The 19868-nt window shown below is 46.7% G+C and overlaps 1 protein-coding gene across 2 annotated transcripts in view; it reads left to right on the forward strand.

The window, feature by feature from the left end:
* srcin1a (SRC kinase signaling inhibitor 1a) overlaps nt 1-19868 on the forward strand; it is a 101244-nt gene that overhangs the window by 63014 nt on the left and 18362 nt on the right. For both annotated transcript variants that reach the window (XM_064988363.1, XM_064988362.1), the window contains exons 6-14: nt 1495-1787; nt 5491-6365; nt 6562-6669; nt 10061-10188; nt 11039-11101; nt 11355-11515; nt 14942-15117; nt 15794-15924; nt 17614-17761. In XM_064988363.1, coding sequence (XP_064844435.1) covers nt 1495-1787; nt 5491-6365; nt 6562-6669; nt 10061-10188; nt 11039-11101; nt 11355-11515; nt 14942-15117; nt 15794-15924; nt 17614-17761 — 2083 coding nt within the window. The remainder of the gene's footprint in view (nt 1-1494; nt 1788-5490; nt 6366-6561; nt 6670-10060; nt 10189-11038; nt 11102-11354; nt 11516-14941; nt 15118-15793; nt 15925-17613; nt 17762-19868) is intronic.

Below are 19868 nucleotides of genomic sequence, written 5' to 3' on the forward strand. Positions count from 1 at the left end.
CCAAAGCTTTTGTGGACTTCAATTTACTCATCTAATCAGAATGGCTTCATACCATTTTCATATTAACATTTACCTGGTTTATCTGCTGTCTTATCAAACCTTATCCACTTACATAGTAAATAATTATTCTCATTCCCAATTCCTTTCGCGTTTTGGGGTTTATTTGTATTCACTATTCGATATGAATTATTGCGAAATGATTGAATCGTGATTACATTTGCATATTTTGTAGCCATTTCAGAAGCTATGTTATGCACTCCCGGCTGGGTGTTTTTATCAGGCACCAATCACACAGCTCCTGGGTTAGTCATGTAACCTACAGCCTGGTGTCTCTTCGCACCCTCAGATGAGTGTGATGATTCTCTGCCTGCCTGCCCTGTGGTGTGTTACTGCTTACACAACACTGGATCATCCACGTCTCACTTTACATATCTGGGACACGACAACCATATACAGCCATACACTGCAATGCATTCATTATTAGCACAGGGATCATATGTTCATACACATTAAGTTATGATTCAAATCCTGACCTATTATTCATCTATTTCTGCTACAGAGTCATATTGAGTGAACTCAGCATTGGGACAGCTTTACAGTGTGGACTACAGTATCATAAGTGTGAACTCAGTGTTGGGACAGCTTTACAGTGTGAACTACAGTATCATAAGTGTGAACTCAGTGTTGGGACAGCTTTACAGTGTGGACTACAGTATCATAAGTGTGAACTCAGTGTTGGGACAGCTTTACAGTGTGAACTACAGTATCATAAGTGTGAACTCAGTGTTGGGACAGCTTTACAGTGTGGACTACAGTATCATAAGTGTGAACTCATCGTTGGGACAGCTTTACAGTGTGGCCTACAGTATCATAAGTGTGAACTCAGTGTTGGGACAGCTTTACAGTGTGGCCTACAGTATCATAAGTGTGAACTCATCGTTGGGACAGCTTTACAGTGTGAACTACAGTATCATAAGTGTGAACTCATCGTTGGGACAGCTTTACAGTGTGGATGGATCAGACTTATAAACATTGGTGGGTGTAGGCGATGCTAAGCACGCAGGGAGAAACAGAGCCCTGTAAAAGCAGTGACAGTGACGGATGATGAGCCCTTTGGAAGAGAACTTCATGCAGTGCTTTAGAACAGTGGCTCTCTCTCACTCCCACCTCCTCCTGTCTGTTTATCAACCAGACCTTCCCTTTATCTCTCTCTCCTTTTCATTTGACTTTCGTCACCTTTTCCTCTATTGTTCTATTATCTCCTGCGCCACCTTCATCCTTGACTTTCAATCCTCTCTCTGTGGCCTAGTGTGGTCAACACATCTACGGTGTCGGCATAGGTTCAAATCCGGCCTGCTGCCCTTTGACCCAGCCTCTCTCTACCTTTTCCCCACTGTCATAATCTCTCTCTAGCTCTTCAGTCAATTTAGAAAAGATCTTAAAAATATATGATCAATTCTCTCCCCCTCTCTCTTCATCACTCTCCTTCTCCAGGCGTGCTGTTCCTGCAGTTTGGGGATGAGACGCGGCGGGTGCACATCACCCACGAGCTGAGCAGCCTGGACACGCTGCACGCCCTCATCGTGCACATGTTCCCCCAGAAGCTGACGGCGGGGATGCTCAAGTCCTCCAACACGGCCATCCTGATCAAGGACGAGGCGCGTAACGTCTTCTACGAGCTGGAGGACATCCGAGACATCCAGGACCGCAGCATCATCAAGATCTACCGCAAGGAGCCCATCTACGCCTCCTACCCCGCCACACACCTGGTCAACGGGGACCTAAGGGTGAGACAGGGAGGGGTGAGAAGGGTGAGGCTGGGCGTCTGGTAGGGAGATAGGTGGATGGAGGGCTCTGGATTATACTATAAATACTGATACTGTCACACTACTGTTGGGCGTTGACCTTTGAAGGTGCAACAGCTCTTTTGTGTTTATGTTGCAACAGTAAGTTTGACAGGTTGTGGAGGCGTATAGGTTATTTCTCCAGTTATTCCCGCTGCGCAGTACTTTTATCTTCAAGAGCACCATATGCTGCCTGGACACTAAATAACAATGTTTCCCAGGGAGATGAGTTTGTTTCACCCTCTGTGCATGTCTTTGTTTTGGTTGAGTTCAAGGAACCTTGAAGTTGTTCTGTTTTCAGTCCCTTCCATCTGTAATAGTCACACTACATTGCGAATGAATCAGCCATTACCTATGCAAATAATTAGTGTGTGTGTGTGTGGGGGGGGGGTCTGTCTGTGCGTATGAGTGTGTTTTTGTGAGTGCGTGCATACTAAAATCCCTAAATTGTGTATGGAGGAACACCAAAATATCCCAGATGAACTAGATTCAATTAAATCATAGAGAGTTCTTATTTCCAGGAGGGTAAAGACAGGCCTTTGAAGAACATTCAAGTTGCTGGCTCTTTGCTGGCTCTTTGTTCTATGACTGTGTGTGTGAACTGCACACCCCCTCCTAGTTCAGTGCTGTGCTGGGGACTACCCTGCATGTTAACTAACATCTTGACATTGAACTGCTCCCGGGTGTACATATTTGGGTTTGGATAGTTGGTTTTAACTGTTTTCAGGGTTTTATGTAAGTATGTGTCCCGACACCTCTGTACAAGTGTGTGTGTGTGTGTGTGTGTGTGTGTGTGTGTGTGTGTGTGTGTGTGTGTGTGTGTGTGTGTGTGTGTGTGTGTGTGTGTGTGTGTGTGTGTGTGTGTGTGTGTGTGTGTGTGTGTGTGTGTGTGTGTGATGCCCTCCCTCTGCAATGGCTCTTATACACAGTCCTGTCCATCATCACTTTACAGTATACTGTATGGGAAGATTAGGAGAAAGGAAAGAGGATATTTAAAAAAGGATGAGGAGGCAAAGACACAGGGATGACTAGAGGAAGGAGAGTAGGAGAGGTTGAGGAAAGAAACAGGTGAGAGAGATAATTACTGTAGATTGAGGAAAGACAAACAGGGGAGAGAGATAATTACTGTAGGTTGAGGAGACATAAACAGGAGAGAGAGGTAATTACTGTAGGTTGAGGAGACATAAACAGGAGAGAGAGGTAATTACTGTAGGTTGAGGAAAGACAAACAGGAGAGAGAGATAATTACTGTAGGTTGAGGAAAGACAAACAGGAGAGAGAGATAATTACTGTAGGTTGAGGAAAGACAAACAGGAGAGAGAGATAATTACTGTAGGTTGAGGAAAGACAAACAGGAGAGAGAGATAATTACTGTAGGTTGAGGAAAGACAAACAGGAGAGAGAGATAATTACTGTAGGTTGAGGAGACATGAACAGGAGAGAGAGGTAATTACTGTAGGTTGAGGAAATATAAACAGGAGAGAGAGGTAATTACTGTAGGTTGAGGAGACATAAACAGGAGAGAGAGGTAATTACTGTAGGTTGAGGAGACATAAACAGGAGAGAGAGGTAATTACTGTAGGTTGAGGAAAGACATAAACAGGAGAGAGAGGTAATTACTGTAGGTTGAGGAGACATAAACAGGAGAGAGAGGTAATTACTGTAGGTTGAGGAAAGACAAACAGGAGAGAGAGGTAATTACTGTAGGTTGAGGAAATATAAACAGGAGAGAGAGGTAATTACTGTAGGTTGAGGAAAGACATAAACAGGAGAGAGAGATAATTACTGTAGGTTGAGGAGACATAAACAGGAGAGAGAGATAATTACTGTAGGTTGAGGAAAGACATAAACAGGAGAGAGAGGTAATTACTGTAGGTTGAGGAGACATAAACAGGAGAGAGAGATAATTACTGTAGGTTGAGGAAAGACAAACAGGAGAGAGAGATGATTACTGTAGGTTGAGGAGACATAAACAGGAGAGAGAGGTAATTACTGTAGGTTGAGGAGACATAAACAGGAGAGAGAGGTAATTACTGTAGGTTGAAGAGACATAAACAGGAGAGAGAGATAATTACTGTAGGTTGAGGAGACATAAACAGGAGAGAGAGATAATTACTGTAGGTTGAGGAAAGACATAAACAGGAAAGAGATGTTTGACCTTTATTTTACTAGGCAAGTCAGTTAAGAACAAATTCTTATTTTCAATGACGGCCTAGGAACAGTGGGTTAACTGCCTGTTCAGGGGCAGAACGACAGAAATGTACCTTGTCAGCTCAGGGATTTGAACTTGCAACCTTTCGGTTACTAGTCCAACGCTCTAACCACTAGGCTAATTACTGTAGGTTGAGGAAAGACAAACAGGAGAGAGAGATGATTACTGTAGGTTGAGGAAAGACAAACAGGAGAGAGAGATAATTACTGTAGGTTGAGGAAAGACAAACAGGAGAGAGAGATAATTACTGTAGGTTGAGGAAAGACAAACAGGAGAGAGAGATAATTACTGTAGGTTGAGGAAAGACAAACAGGAGAGAGATAATTACTGTAGGTTGAGGAGACATAAACAGGAGAGAGAGGTAATTACTGTAGGTTGAGGAGACATAAACAGGAGAGAGGTAGTAGGTTGAGGAGACATAAACAGGAGAGAGAGATAATTACTGTAGGTTGAGGAAAGACATAAACAGGAGAGAGAGATAATTACTGTAGGTTGAGGAAAGACATAAACAGGAGAGAGAGGTTTGTTGGTTTACCTTTATTTTACTAGGCAAGTCAGTTAAGGACAAATTCTTATTTTCAATGACAGCCTAGGAACAGTGGGTAAACTGCCTGTTCAGGGGCAGAACGACAGATTTGTACCTTGTCAGCTCAGGGATTCGAACTTGCAACCTTTCGGTTACTAGTCCAACGCTCTAACCACTAGGCTAATTACTGTAGGTTGAGGAAAAACAAACAGGAGAGAGGTAATTACTGTAGGTTGAGGAAAGACATAAACAGGAGAGAGAGGAATTGAAAAAGTGGGAGATGCAGAGTAAAAATGAGGCAGAATATAAAAGTTTTAGACCATCCAGGCAAGCAGTGGAGGAGAGAAGAAAGAACCTGTGGTGGATGAGGAAATTCCTCACATTCATTCAAATGAACTAGGAGTGGTTTAGTCTCCTGCTTTCTCTCACTTCTCTTCAATAGAGAAGAAATGGATATGTGCAGATATGGAGAAGTGCATAATACCAGCTCTTTGTAATCCAGTGGGTTTAGTTGGGCTTGTTAAAAGGAGCTCAGAGGTTCTCTTAGACGAGTGGAAGGAGAAGAAAGAAACAATAAGGCTGGACTAGGCCCCTTTTTTAAGCTCTTTCATTTTCAGTTATTACACTGTAAGGTGACAGTCAATACATGTAGGTAATCCCATATCCTATAAGCCTTACTGTACTCTTGGATAGAGCCATTACTATAGACTTCAATCACACGTGTTGATTGTGTGCTGGTATTTGATGTGGGCTTGCGATGATGAGCCCAGGCTGCCACAGACTGTCCAATGTCAGTGTGATTTCCTATCCTCTGATTGTAAGCCTGGCACAGAGGGGGAGCACAGCGTTTTCATCCACTGGTATCCATGGTAACCTACCCTCCACCCCCGTCCCTGATGTCGTTTCAGAGGGATCTGGTGTACACGTCCCGAGAGTCCTCCCCCACCCGCCGCCTCAACACCCTACCCTCCTCCTCCGCCTCGCCCCCATCCGGCTCCCCATCCCGCTCCCGTCTGTCTTACAGCGGGGGTCGGCCCCCCTCCTTTGCCGGGCCGGGTAGTCACCCCCAGCTACAACAACACTCCCAGCACCAGCAGCACCCCCAGCAGCACCAGCCCCAGCACTCCCACCACCCTGGAGCCGGCTCCCACCACGGGGGCCCCAACGCCGGCCTGTCCTCCTCCCCTAGCGCCATCCTGGAGCGCCGCGACGTCAAGCCCGACGAGGAGGTTTCTGGGAAGAACATGATGCTGGTGAAGGAGGGGCTGTACGCCGACCCCTACAGCCTGGTACACGAGGGCCGCCTCAGCATCGCCTCCACACAGTCGCTGGCTGCCATCGGAGACCCCTTCGGCTTTCCCGTGTCTGGTGGGCTGTATCGCCGCGGCTCTGTGCGCTCCCTCAGCACATACTCTGCTGCCGCCCTGCAGGGGGAGCTGGAGGACGCCCTGTACAAGCCTGGAGGTCCCCTATACTCCGACTCCTATTCCTCAGCCACACTGGGCATGGGCTTCCGCATGCCCCCCTCCTCCCCCCAGAAGATCCCTGATATGCAGCTGAGGGACAGGGGGGACACGTACTCTAGCTCCCCCAGCCGAGCCTCTCCGGTCAGGCAGACCTTCCGCAAGGACTCAGCCTCCTCCTCCGTGTTTGTGGAGAGCCCCAAGTCTAGGCCCAGTTCCAGCTCTGACCCTCTGGTCCTGCAGGCCGGGCCGGGAGGGGACGGGAGCAGGTTTGCACCCGGATACAGCTCCCCACTCCCTGGAGAGACTTCTGAGTCCAGGTGAGTATGTGGGTGTGTGTGTGGTTTGATATTTCATGCTTCCTCTATACAGTACGTGTTTCACTAGGTGTTTTCTAGTGTATACTAGTATGTTTTGACGTTACTGTGGGATGTGTGGGTGCACCAGCTTCCATGTTTGTGCGTGTGTGAGGGAACCTAACTGACCAGCGTGTGTTAACCTACTGGCTTTCTCCAGGGAGCGTCTGGATCGTCTGGATCGTATGGAGGCCATGGAGAAACAGATAGCCAGTCTGACAGGCCTGGTTCAGAGTGTACTGACCAAAGCACCCGACAGTGACAGCACGTAAGACCCCCTTAAGAGCCCAAACACACAGAGCCATTCATAGACGTACAGTTGAAGTCGGAAGTTTACATATACCTTAGCCAAATACATTTAAACTCAGTTTTTCACAATTCCAGACATTTAATCCTAGTAAAAAAATCCCTGTTTTAGGTCAGCCAGAATCACCACTTTTTTAAAGAATGTGAAATGTATCAGAATTATAGTAGAGGGAATGATTTATTTCAGCTTTTGTTTGTTTCATCACATTCCCAGTGGGTCAGAAATGTACATACTCTCAATAAGTATTTGGTAGCATGGCCTTTAAGTTTCAGGTAGCCTTCCACAAGCCTCCCACAATAAGTTGGGTGAATTTTGTCCCATTCCTCCTGACAGAGCTGGTATAACTGAGTCAGGTTTGTAGGCCTCCTTGCTCGCACATGCTTTTTCAGTTCTGCCCACAAATTTTCTATCGGATTGAGGTCAAGGATTGTGATGGCCACTCTAATACATTGACTTTGTTGTCCTTAAGCCATTTGCCACAACTTGGAAGTATGCTTTGGGGTCAATGTCCATTAAGAAGACTCATTTGCGACCAAGCTTTAACTTCCTGACTGATGTCTTGAGATGTTGCTTCAATATATCTACATCATTTTCTGTCCTCATGATGCCATTTATTTTGTGAATTGCACCAGTCACTCCTGCAGCAAAGCACCCTCACAACATGATGCTGCCACCCCCGTGCTTCACGGTTGGGATGGTGTTCTTCGGCTTGCAAGCCTCCCCCTTTTTCCTCAAAGCATAACGATGGTCATTATGGCCAAACAGTTCTATTTTTGTTTCATCAGACCAGAAAACATTTCACCAAAAAGTACGATCTTTGTCCCCATGTGCAGTTGCAAACGGTAGTCTAGCTTTTTATGGCGGTTTTGGAGCAGTGGCTTCTTCCTTGCTGAGCGGCCTTTCAGATTATCTCGATATAGGACTCGTTTTACTGTGGATATAGATACTTTTGTACCTGTTTCCTCCAGCATCTTCACAAGGTCCTTTGCTGTTGTTCTGGGATTGATTTGCACTTCACACCAAAGCACGTTCATGTCTAGGAGACAGAACATGTCTCCTTCCTGAGCGGTATGACGGCTGCGTGGTACCAAGATGTTTATACTTGCGTACTATTGTTTATACAGATGAACGTGGTACCTTCAGGCGTTTGGAAATTGCTCCCAAGGATGAACCAGACTTGTGGAGGTCTACAATTTGTTTTCTGAGATCTTGGCTGATTTATTTTGATTTTCCCATGATGTCATGCAAAGAGGCACTGAGTTTGAAGGTAGGACTTGACATACATCCACAGGTACACCTCCAATTGACTCAAATTGTGTCAATTAGCCTATCAGAAGTTTCTTAAGCCATACCATCATTTTCTGGAATTTTCCAAGCTGTTTAAAGGCCCAGTCAACATAGTGTATGTGAATTTCTGACCCACTGGAATTGTGATGCAGTGAACTATAAGTGAAATAATCTGTCTGTAAACAATTGGTGGAAAAATTACTTGTGTCATGCACAAAGTAGATGTCCTAACCGACTTGCCAAAACTATAGTTTGTTACCAAGAAATGTGTGGAGTGGTTGGAAAACAAGTTTTAATGACTCCAACCTAAGTGTATGTAAACTTCCGACTTCAGCTGTATATACTACTACAGCAGTAGACCATGACAGGACGAAGGACAGAAATACATGACTGGTCTCAGGATACTACAGTGCCTTGTGAAAGTATTTGGCCCCCTTGAACTTTGCGACCTTTTGACACATTTCAGGCTCCAAACGTAAAGATATAAAACTGTATTTTTTTGTGAAGAATAAACAACAAGTGGGACACAAAACTCTTCTGGAGAGAGTTTGCTGCACTGAAAGTAAAAGGGCTGAATAATTTTGCACACCCAATTTTTCAGTTTTTGATTTGTTAAAAAAGTTTGAAATATCCAATAAATGTCGTTCCACTTCATGATTGTGTCCCACTTGTTGTTGATTCTTCACAAAAAATACAGTTTTATATCTTTATGTTTGAAGTCTGAAATATGGCAAAAGGTCGCAAAGTTCAAGGGGGCCGAATACTTTCGCAAGGCACTGTATATTGTTGTTTAACAGACCAGAATACATACAAGTACATTATTGCAGTACAGTAGTACTGTACATGATTATAGTACAGGTGTTTGCATTAGCAGTGTAATTGGCTGGTAATAGTGACCTTGCCCTGTGGACAGTATAAAGCACTCTGTAGTGTAAGTACATAATGCGTTAAGAATAGTACAGGTGTTGGCATTAGCACTATAATTGGCTGGTAATAGTGACCTTGTCCTGTGGACAGTATAAAGCACTCTGTAGTATAAGTACATAATACGTAAGTATAGTACAGGTGTTGGCATTAGCAGTGTAATTGGCTGGTAATAGTGACCTTGCCCCGTGGACAGTATAAAGCACTCTGTAGTATAAGTACATAATACGTAAGTATAGTACAGGTGTTTGCATTAGCACTACAGTGACCTTTTAACCCCAGTGGACAGTGGCATTAGCAGGTGTATTAGCAGTGTGGCTGGTAATAGTGACCTTGCCCCGTGGACAGTATAAAGCACTCTGTAGTATAAGTACATAATACGTAAGTATAGTACAGGTGTTGGCATTAGCAGTGTAATTGGCTGGTAATAGTGACCTTGTCCTGTGGACAGTATAAAGCACTCTGTAGTATAAGTACATAATACGTAAGTATAGTACAGGTGTTTGCATTAGCACTGTAATTGGCTGGTAATAGTGACCTTGCCCCGAGCCCCAATCAAACGGCAAAACTCCCCTCCAAAATTGAGACGAACTGACGGAAGGCCATGAATTCGGAAAACATTCTCGATAATGATCTGAGCCGTCTCCTTAGCAGAAGGGAGCTTAGGCGAGAGGAATGAAATGAGCCGCCTTAGATCGACAACCGTAAGAATAACTGTCTTCCCCGCCCAGTCCGGTGATAAATCTAAAGCGATGTGAGACCCACGGTCGAGAGGAATGGGAAGCGGTCTGAGACGGCCGGGGCAGGAGAGAGTTCCCAGATTTAGTCTGCAGTATAAAGCAGTCTGTAGTATAAGTACATAATACGTAAGTATAGTACAGGTGTTTGCATTAGCACTGTAATTGGCTGGTAATAGTGACCTTGTCCTGTGGACAGTATAAAGCACTCTGTAGTATAAGTACATAATACGTAAGTATAGTACAGGTGTTTGCATTAGCACTGTAATTGGCTGGTAATAGTGACCTTGCCCCGTGGACAGTATAAAGCACTCTGTAGTATAAGTACATAATGCGTAAGTATAGTACAGGTGTTGGCATTAGCACTGTAATTGCCTTGCCCTGTGGCCCTGGTTGATCCTCAGATGCGGCCTACTGCGTCTCTGCATGATGGCGGGCTGCCCTCCGGACCAGGGCTCGGAGTTCTCACGGCCCTTCCCTTTCTCTTCCAGCGAGAAGACCGAATCCAACAGCGACGGATCCGCCACTGGAAGTGAGTACCACGCCTAAAGTTCTAGCTCAAACTAGATTGAGGTGAATTGAGTTTTAGTTTGATCTTGGAGTCAGACTGCGTCCAGTCCTGCTAACCATTTACAATAGTTCAGGTTGAGCTTAGTTTTCAGGTCAATTTACCCACTGGGCCAGGCCTAGACCAGTTATTTTAACATTTAACTTTCTTCTTCGGTTGTATTTCTCTTTTCTCTCACTCCCTCTCTCTCTCCATATCTCTTTCTTCCCCTGTTCCTCGTGCCTCTGTTTAGCATGAGTGAGTCTGCATAGACTTGCTGTTCAATGGCCAGACCTTCAAAGGGCCAGCGAAAAGACACGTCTGCCTTTGATGCTTCTCCTTGACATGAAATAACACCAGAAAATAAAGCTGTTAAATTAGCCGTTTTTCTCTCAGCAATAGACGATAGAGGAAGTGTCCAGGGGTCCTCATTTGCCTCTGGCAATGTAAACCTTGAAGATTACTCCCAGTTTTCCTCCACTCTCTCTTCTCTCTCTTTATCTTTGGTAACTGGCTCACTGCTTCTGTGTTACAGCTGGACGGCTGAAGCGGAAAGGTAGTTTCACTCTTCTTCCCTTCTCCTCTTCTCTTCTATCTCTCCTCTCATCTCTCTGCCCCTGGGTGGGTGTCTGGTGTTGTCACAGCTCCGATATTGGTGGTGGTGTGTCTCTTCTCTTATGTACCCTTTGGTTGTCTATAATCCTCTCCACCCCCCCTCCCCGTCTCTGGTTTTGTGTTGTTGGGTCCTTCTGGGTCTGTCTGGATGTTCATACATCTGAGATTCAGAAGGATATTCTCCTCGCACCATCAACATACTCTCTCTGTTCGTTTTCAGTCTACCTCTGTCCAGGAACTGAGCTGGAAACCTTTACCTGTGCTCCCAAGACTGCGTGTGGAAGTATGTGTGTGTGTGTGTGTGTGTGTGTGTGTGTGTGTGTGTGTGTGTGTGTGTGTGTGTGTGTGTGTGTGTGTGTGTGTGTGTGTGTGTGTGTGTGTGTGTGTGTGTGTGTGTGTGTGTGTGTGTGTGTGTGTGTGTGTGTGTGTGCATGTATCTGCTGTAGTGTGTCAGATGTCTTTATACATACAGCATTGTAATTAACCCAGTTTCCTCTAACTTCCTCATAACCTGTGTTCTGTCCTGTGATTGTCAGCTCTGACGCCGTCGGCCCCGCTGGCTCTGATGCCCCCCCCTCCCTCCGGAGACAGCCAGGTCACCACCGTCACCCGGCTGCAGATGCAGCTTCACCTCCACGACCTGCAGCAGAACGCCACCGACCTGCGCAAACAACTCTCCCAGCTCCGCAAGATGCAGGTGAAAACGACTGAGCCTGCTCTCAATGCATCTATTAGTACGACTGTTTACACAAACGCACAGGCACACAGGTCATAGGTCATAGTATGCTTTGCGAGACAATGGAAGATTAAAGTTGTCGTATGTGTTGGTACTAAGAGTTTGAAGCTGTGGTCGTTAAGACCCGAGCCTAGTGGATATCCCTGTGAAGATGGATGCAGCATCAGATAATGGAAAGAAATGAAACCATTCAACGTTTTCCCTGTGACTCCCTGCGGTACCATGGTTACCGGCTGAGGAGAGAAGAGAATGGTCCTGTCTGTGTTTTAACTCTCTGGGGGGGAAGGGGGGGGAGTGGTTGCTCTAACACATCAGATCAGTGGGGATAAGAAATTAAGAAGTGTAGAGGATATCGCGTATGTGATTTAGGGACAGCGCAGGGCCGTTTAACAATCTGCCCTGTCTGTCTCTTCCTTTAGAGAGAGTTTATGAAACATAACAGTGGACACAGTCAGTGGTCCAGTCCACTTCATGCATCGTTAAGCTCTCCCTAGGGCCCAGCTCAATGGCTCATGACTCCTGGGTTTTGTAGTTTTATAGCCTATGATTTCCTCAACATACTGGTGCGCACAGAGAGGCACAGCAGCAGTACCTGCACCAACTCTCTTCTGATGAGGAACTGGGTTTAGGTGGTGGGATTTATTGTTGGAGAAAGAATACACTGAGCATACAAAACATTATGAATACTTGAACTTTACACAACATAGACTGACCAGGTGAATCCAGGTAAAGCCTATGATTCCTTATTGATGTCACCTGTTAAATCCACTTCAATCAGTGTAGATGAAGGGGAGGAGACAAGTTAAATAAGGATGTTTAAGCCTTGAGACGATTGATACATGGATTGTGTGTGTGCCATTCAGAGGGTCAACGGGCAAGACAAAATAAGTGCCTTTGAACGGGGCATTGTAGTACTGTAGGTGCCAGGTTTTTCACGCTCAACAGTTTCCCATGTGTATCAACAAAGGTCCACCACCCAAAGGACATCCAGCCAACTTGACACAACTGTGGGAACTATTGGAGTCAACATGGGCCAGCATTCCTGTGGAACACTTTCGACACCTTGTAGAGTCCATGCCCTGACGAATTGAGGCTGTTCTGAGGGGGAAAAGGACACAGATGGAGAGGAGTCAAGTGGTAAATGGAAGCCAAATGCAGCACAGTGGGACTTAAGAGTAGTAATAATCTCAGTCATTTACCTGTGTGGGAGCCCAAGCCTGACTCCTAACCTCTGACCAGCCCCGTAGCCCATGGAGACGGCCCCAGGCCTGAATAATACATGATGCTCATGAATTATGTAGAGCGAGAGAGAGAAGGGAGAGGAAGGGTGAACGTGGTAGAGGTAGGGTAATGGAGAGAAAGAAACAGAAAGAGAGTAGAAATGTTTTCATTGTGAGAAGTAATGCTGCAGAGCACATTGTTTACACTGTTGTTCAGTTTGATTCCCTGGAACATAAAAGCAATCCATTATTAGCTCCCCTTGCTAAGCAGGTGCTTTCATCTCAGTAGTGGTTGTATTGCATACATTATGACAGATTCCATTCATAGTTCTGGATGTGTCTTGAATTGTGATTGAGTACTTTGCAGTAGGATTTAGAGGTCCCTGCTAGTGCAATTCACTAACTGGAAACCCTGTTGTTGTCTGCCTGTGTGTGAACCTTATTTTCCTCTGAGTGAGAAACACACACACACACACACACACACACACACACACACACACACACACACACACACACACACACACACACACACACACACACACACACACACACACACACACACACACAGCACTGTAATGGGTTCCATCATCAGCTAATGACACTCTGTGACAGGTTGGCTCAGAATATCTGATATTATAATATTTTAGAACTAGAAATCACAAAAATTAAAGCTAAAGCAATGAAACCAATATAATCAAACAATGAATTTAGGACGCAGGACACATGCTCAGGGGCCCTGATTGGGGTCCCATTGATTTTGTTTTAATGTTTGAGCATGAAAACACAGAATTAGCCATTGGACAGAGTAGAATTGCAGGAAATTAGCTTTTTTGGTATGCTAATAGCACAACTGCCTGATAATATGGTATGCTAATAGCACAACTGCCTGATAATATGGTATGCTAATAGCACAACTGACAGATAATATGGTATGCTAATAGCACAACTGCCTGATAATATGGTATGCTAAAAGCACAACTGCCTGATAATATGGTATGATAATAGCACAACTGTCTGATAATATGGTATGCTAATAGCACAACTGCCTAATAATATGGTATGCTAATAGCACAACTGCCTGATAATATGGTATGCTAAAAGCACAACTGCCTGATAATATGGTATGCTAATAGCACAACTGCCTAATAATATGGTATGCTAATAGCACAACTGTCTGATAATATGGTATGCTAATAGCACAACTGCCTGATAATATGGTATGCTAATAGCACAACTGTCTGATAATATGGTATGCTAATAGCACAACTGCCTGATAATATGGTATGATAATAGCACAACTGCCTGATAATATGGTATGCTAATAGCAGGATGTTGTCACTGTGGTATGCTAAAAGCACAACTTTGATAATATGGTATGCTAATAGCACAACTGCTGATAATATGGTATGCTAAAAGCACTGCTGCCTGATAATATGGCTAGGACCACCTGTAGGTGTGTGATAATATGGTATGCCAAATTCAATAGAAGGATAATATGGCTAATATGGTATATGCTAATAGCACAAGTGTACCATTAATATGATGCTAATAGCACAACTGAAATCCCTGACTAATATGTATGCTAACCTCAGACACAACTGTGATAATATATGCTAATAGCACAACTGCCTGATAATATTGGTATGCTATGCACTGATAATTCTAATAGCACAACTGCCATAATATGGTATACTAATAGCACAACTGCATAATATGAATAGCACAACTGCCTGATAATATGGTATGCTGCCTGATAATATGGTATGCTAAAGCACAATATAATCTTGTTTATACCATTCAGTATTGTATGCAGCACAAGTGTCTGCACAAATGTTTGACCTGATAATGTGGTGATGCTAATGGACTATCATTCAGAACACTGTTACACAATATAATCTTGTGTATAATGTGTGTGTGTGTGTGTGTGTGTGTGTGTGTGTGTGTGTGTGTGTGTGTGTGTGTGTGTGTGTGTGTGTGTGTGTGTGTGTGTGTGTGTGTGTGTGTGGTGTGTGTGTGTGTGTGTGTGGTTGTGCGTGTGTGTGTGTGTGTGAGTGCGTGTGTGGTTGTGTCTGTTTGTGTGTGTGTGTGTGTGTGTGTGTGTGTGTGTGTGTGTGTGTGTGTGTGTGTGTGTGTGTGTGTGTGTGTGTGTGTGTGTCTGTGTGTGCAGCTCCAGAACCAGGATAGTGTGAAGACGCTGCTGAAAAGAACGGAGAAGGAGCTGAACGTGCGTGTGAGTGACGCTCTGAGGAAGCAGGAGGACCCTCTGCAGCGACAGCGCCTCCTGGTGGAAGAGGAGAGACTCAAGTACCTCAACGAGGAGGAGTTTATCATCCAGCAGCTCCAGTCAGTACTCACCTGGTCATGGAATCATTCCTTCCTTAAGATCCGTTTGTTGAATGACTGGTTAACTGACTGACTGATTGACAAAATCTATTCACATGATTATTATTATTGTTATTATTTGTAGGTCATTAAGATCATTGAGGTTGTAAGGAGGTCCTATGATAATAAGATGGTTGTACTAAGGCAGTAATACGGGCCTTCCTACTGGTAACACAAACAATCCCCATGCGTTACCCAGACACTGCCTGGCTTAGCAGAGTGTGTAACTTTATATGTGTGGACATTGTTGAATGAATCATTTGCCTCGTTAGATCATTGCTGTTAATCTAGGCTTGTTATTAACCGTTGCTAATAGCCATTTTATTTCATTTAAATATTCATACCATTTTGATTGGCCGTATGGCTTCAGGCTGATTTACTTGACATCGTTAAGTTGGATTTTCATTAGTGGTTTAGCTTCGTCAGCATGTGTGTGTGTGTGTGTGTGCCAGCGTTCGTGTGTGCATGTGTGTGTCCAGACTGTGTGTATGTCTCTCCATCGGTCTTGTGGTTCTCTTGCTTCGACACACACACCACAATGTTCTCAGTGGAACATTACAGTCTTCATAACATGAACGTTTTCATGTTAACTGTGAAGGCCTGGTGTTGACACGTCACTCCTGTGTTGTCTCTCCAGTGACCTGGAGAAGTCAGTGGAGGATATCCAGAAGGGTTCGTCTGTCAATCACAAACTGGTGACGGTTCAGGAGCTGGAGGAGAAGGCCTCGCTTCTAAGGAAACTAGGAGAGACACTCACAGAGCTCAAGAGTAAGTCACTCACTGATACACTGATCACTCACAGACACACTGACAGGGTCTCATCACAGGAGTCTGAGTCTGTTAACAGCTCGTAATAATGGAACAAATAAAACGCCTGCCAACCATGTGTTTGATGTATTTGATACCATTTAAATATTCATTCCACTACACGATTCCCCTGTTAAGAGCCATTGTGGGTCTGATACACTGATCAGACACACTGACACGATTGATACACTGATTAAGACACACTGACACGGTCTGATACCTGATCACTCACAGACACACTGACACGTCTGATACACTGATCACTCACAGACACACTGACACGACTGATACACTGATCACTCACAGACACACTGACACGTCTGATACACTGATCACTCACAGACACACTGACACGATCTGATACACTGATCACTCACAGACACACTGACACGGTCTGATACACTGATCACTCACAGACACACTGACACGTCTGATACACTGATCACTTCATAACATGACACACTGACACTGATCTGATACACGGTCTGATACACTGATCACTCACAGACACACTGGAGACACACTGACACGACACACTGACACGGTCTACACTGATCATCACACTGATCACGGTCTGACAGACACACTGACACGGTCTGATACACTGATCACTCACAGACACACTGACACGGTCTGATACACTGATCACTCACAGACACACTGACACGGTCTGATCACACTGATCACTCACAGACACTGACTGACACAGATCTGATACACTGATCACTCACAGACACACTGACACGGTCTGATACACTGATCACTCACAGACACACTGACACTGATCACTCACAGACACACTGACACGATCTGATACACTGATCACTCACAGACACACTGACACGGTCTGATACACTGATCACTCACAGACACACTGACACGATCTGATACACTGATCACTCACAGACACACTGACACGGTCTGATACACTGATCACTCACAGACACACTGACACGGATCTGATACACTGATCACTCACAGACACAGACACACTGACACGATCTGATACACTGATCACTCACAGACACACTGACACGGTCTGATACACTGATCACTCACAGACACACTGACACGGTCTGATACACTGATCACTCACAGACACACTGACACGATCTGATACACTGATCACTCACAGACACACTGACACGGACTGATACACTGACCACTCACAGACACACTGACACGGTCTGATACACTGATCACTCACAGGCACACTGTAGGCACTGACTTAGATAGTCAATCACAGACACACATCCCAATCACCGCTCTCAGAATCAGACTCCCGCTATAACTGAGATGTGAATATGTAGTGTCCTCTCTCTCTCATTGTCTCCCTCCAGACCAGTTCCCCAGTCTGCAGAGTAAGATGTAGTGTCCTCTCTCTCTCATTGTCTCCCTCCAGACCAGTTCCCCAGTCTGCAGAGTAAGATGTAGTGTCCCCTCTCTCTCATTGTCTCCCTCCAGACCAGTTCCCCAGTCTGCAGAGTAAGATGTAGTGTCCCCTCTCTCTCATTGTCTCCCTCCAGACCAGTTCCCCAGTCTGCAGAGTAAGATGTAGTGTCCCCTCTCTCTGCCTGTCTCCCTCCAGACCAGTTCCCCAGTCTGCAGAGTAAGATGTAGTGTCCCCTCTCTCTGCCTGTCTCCCTCCAGACCAGTTCCCCAGTCTGCAGAGTAAGATGCGGGTGGTGTTGAGGGTGGAGGTGGAGGCTGTCAAGTTCCTGAAGGAGGAGCCACACAGACTGGACGCCCTGCTGAAACGCTGCAAGAGCGTCACTGAAACACTGACCACTATGCGCAGGTACGACCCAACACACTGACCGCCATTGCGCAGGTACGACCCAACACACTGACCGTCATTGACGACCGTCATTGCGCAGGTTGACCGTCATTGCGGTGGCCATTGCGCAGGTACGACCCAACACACTGACCGTCATTCCGCAGGTTGAGCAGCCCCAACACACTGACCGCCATTGACCCAACGCAGGTACACCCAACACACTGACCGCCATTGCGCAGGTACGACCCAACACACTGACCGCCATTGCGCAGGTACGACCCAACACACTGACCGCCATTGCGCAGGTACGACCCAACACACTGACCGTCATTGCGCAGGTACGACCCAACACACTGACCGCCATTGCGCAGGTACGACCCAACACACTGACCGCCATTGCGCAGGTACGACCCAACACACTGACCGCCATTGCGCAGGCACGACCCAACACACTGACCGCCATTGCGCAGGCACGACCCAACACACTGACCGCCATTGCGCAGGTACGACCCAACACACTGACCGCCATTGCGCAGGTACGACCCAACACACTGACCGCCATTGCGCAGGCACGACCCAACACACTGACCGCCATTGCGCAGGTACGACCCAACACACTGACCGCCATTGAGCAGGCACGACCCAACACACTGACCGCCATTGCGCAGGCACGACCCAACACACTGACCGCCATTGCGCAGGTACGACCCAACACACTGACCGCCATTGCGCAGGTACCACAACACACTGACCGCCATTGCGCAGGCACGACCCAACACACTGACCGCCATTGCGCAGGTACGACCCAACACACTGACCGCCATTGCGCAGGCTCTTATCCAGAGCGACCAACACACATCCAGTGGAACCCACTTTACAATAGTGCATCTAAATCATTTAAGAAGAAGTGGGGTTTCAGGGGGGGCCAGAGCAGCGAACAGTTTTGACTGGGCTGAGCGGGAACTGTACTTCCTCAGTGGTAGGGAGGCAACACACCTGACCTGGAGGTACTGCGGTGCCGTTCCCCTCACAGCTCCGTAGGCAAGCACCATGGTCTTGTAGCGGATGCGACCACCAGACGGGCTGCGGCGTTCTGGATGAGTTGTAGGGGTTTAATGGCACAGGCAGGGAGCCCAGCCAACAGCAAGTTGCAGTAATCCAGCGGGAGATGACAAGTGCCTGGATTAGGACCTGCGCCGCTTCCTGTGTGAGGCAGGGTCGTACTCTGCGGATGTTGTAGAGCATGTACCAACACACTGACCGCCATTGCGCAGGTACGACCCAACACACTGACCGCCATTGCGCAGGCACGACCCAACACACTGACCGCCATTGCGCAAGGCACGACCCAACACACTGACCGCCATTGCGCAGGCACGACCCAACACACTGACCGCCATTGCGCAGGCGCGACCCAACACACTGACCGCCATTGCGCAGGTTCGACCCAACACACTGACCGCCATTGCGCAGGCACGACCCAACACACTGACCGCCATTGCGCAGGCACGACCCAACACACTGACCGCCATTGCGCAGGCACGACCCAACACACTGACCGCCATTGCGCAGGTACGACCCAACACACTGACCGCCATTGCGCAGGTACGACCCAACACACTGACCGCCATTGCGCAGGTACGACCCAACACACTGACCGCCATTGCGCAGGTACGACCCAACACACTGACCGCCATTGCGCAGGTACGACCCAACACACTGACCGCCATTGCGCAGGTTGACCGCCATTGCGCAGGTACGACCCAACACACTGACCGCCATTGCGCAGGTACGACCCAACACACTGACCGCCATTGCGCAGGTACGACCCAACACACTGACCGCCATTGCGCAGGCACGACCCAACACACTGACCGCCATTGCGCAGGCACGACCCAACACACTGACCGCCATTGCGCAGGTACACCCAACACACTTGCGACCGCCATTGCGCAGGCACGACCCAACACACTGACCGCCATTGCGCAGGTACAACCCAACACACTGACCGCCATTGCGCAGGCACGACCCAACACACTGACCATCAGTGAAACATTGACACTGATCCAACATCACAGGTACATGAACGATGTTTACCTCAGAGCCTGCATTGTCTAGCCACAGCCCA

Source organism: Oncorhynchus masou, chromosome 15, assembly GCF_036934945.1.
Source record: "Oncorhynchus masou masou isolate Uvic2021 chromosome 15, UVic_Omas_1.1, whole genome shotgun sequence".
NCBI lineage: Eukaryota > Metazoa > Chordata > Actinopteri > Salmoniformes > Salmonidae > Oncorhynchus > Oncorhynchus masou.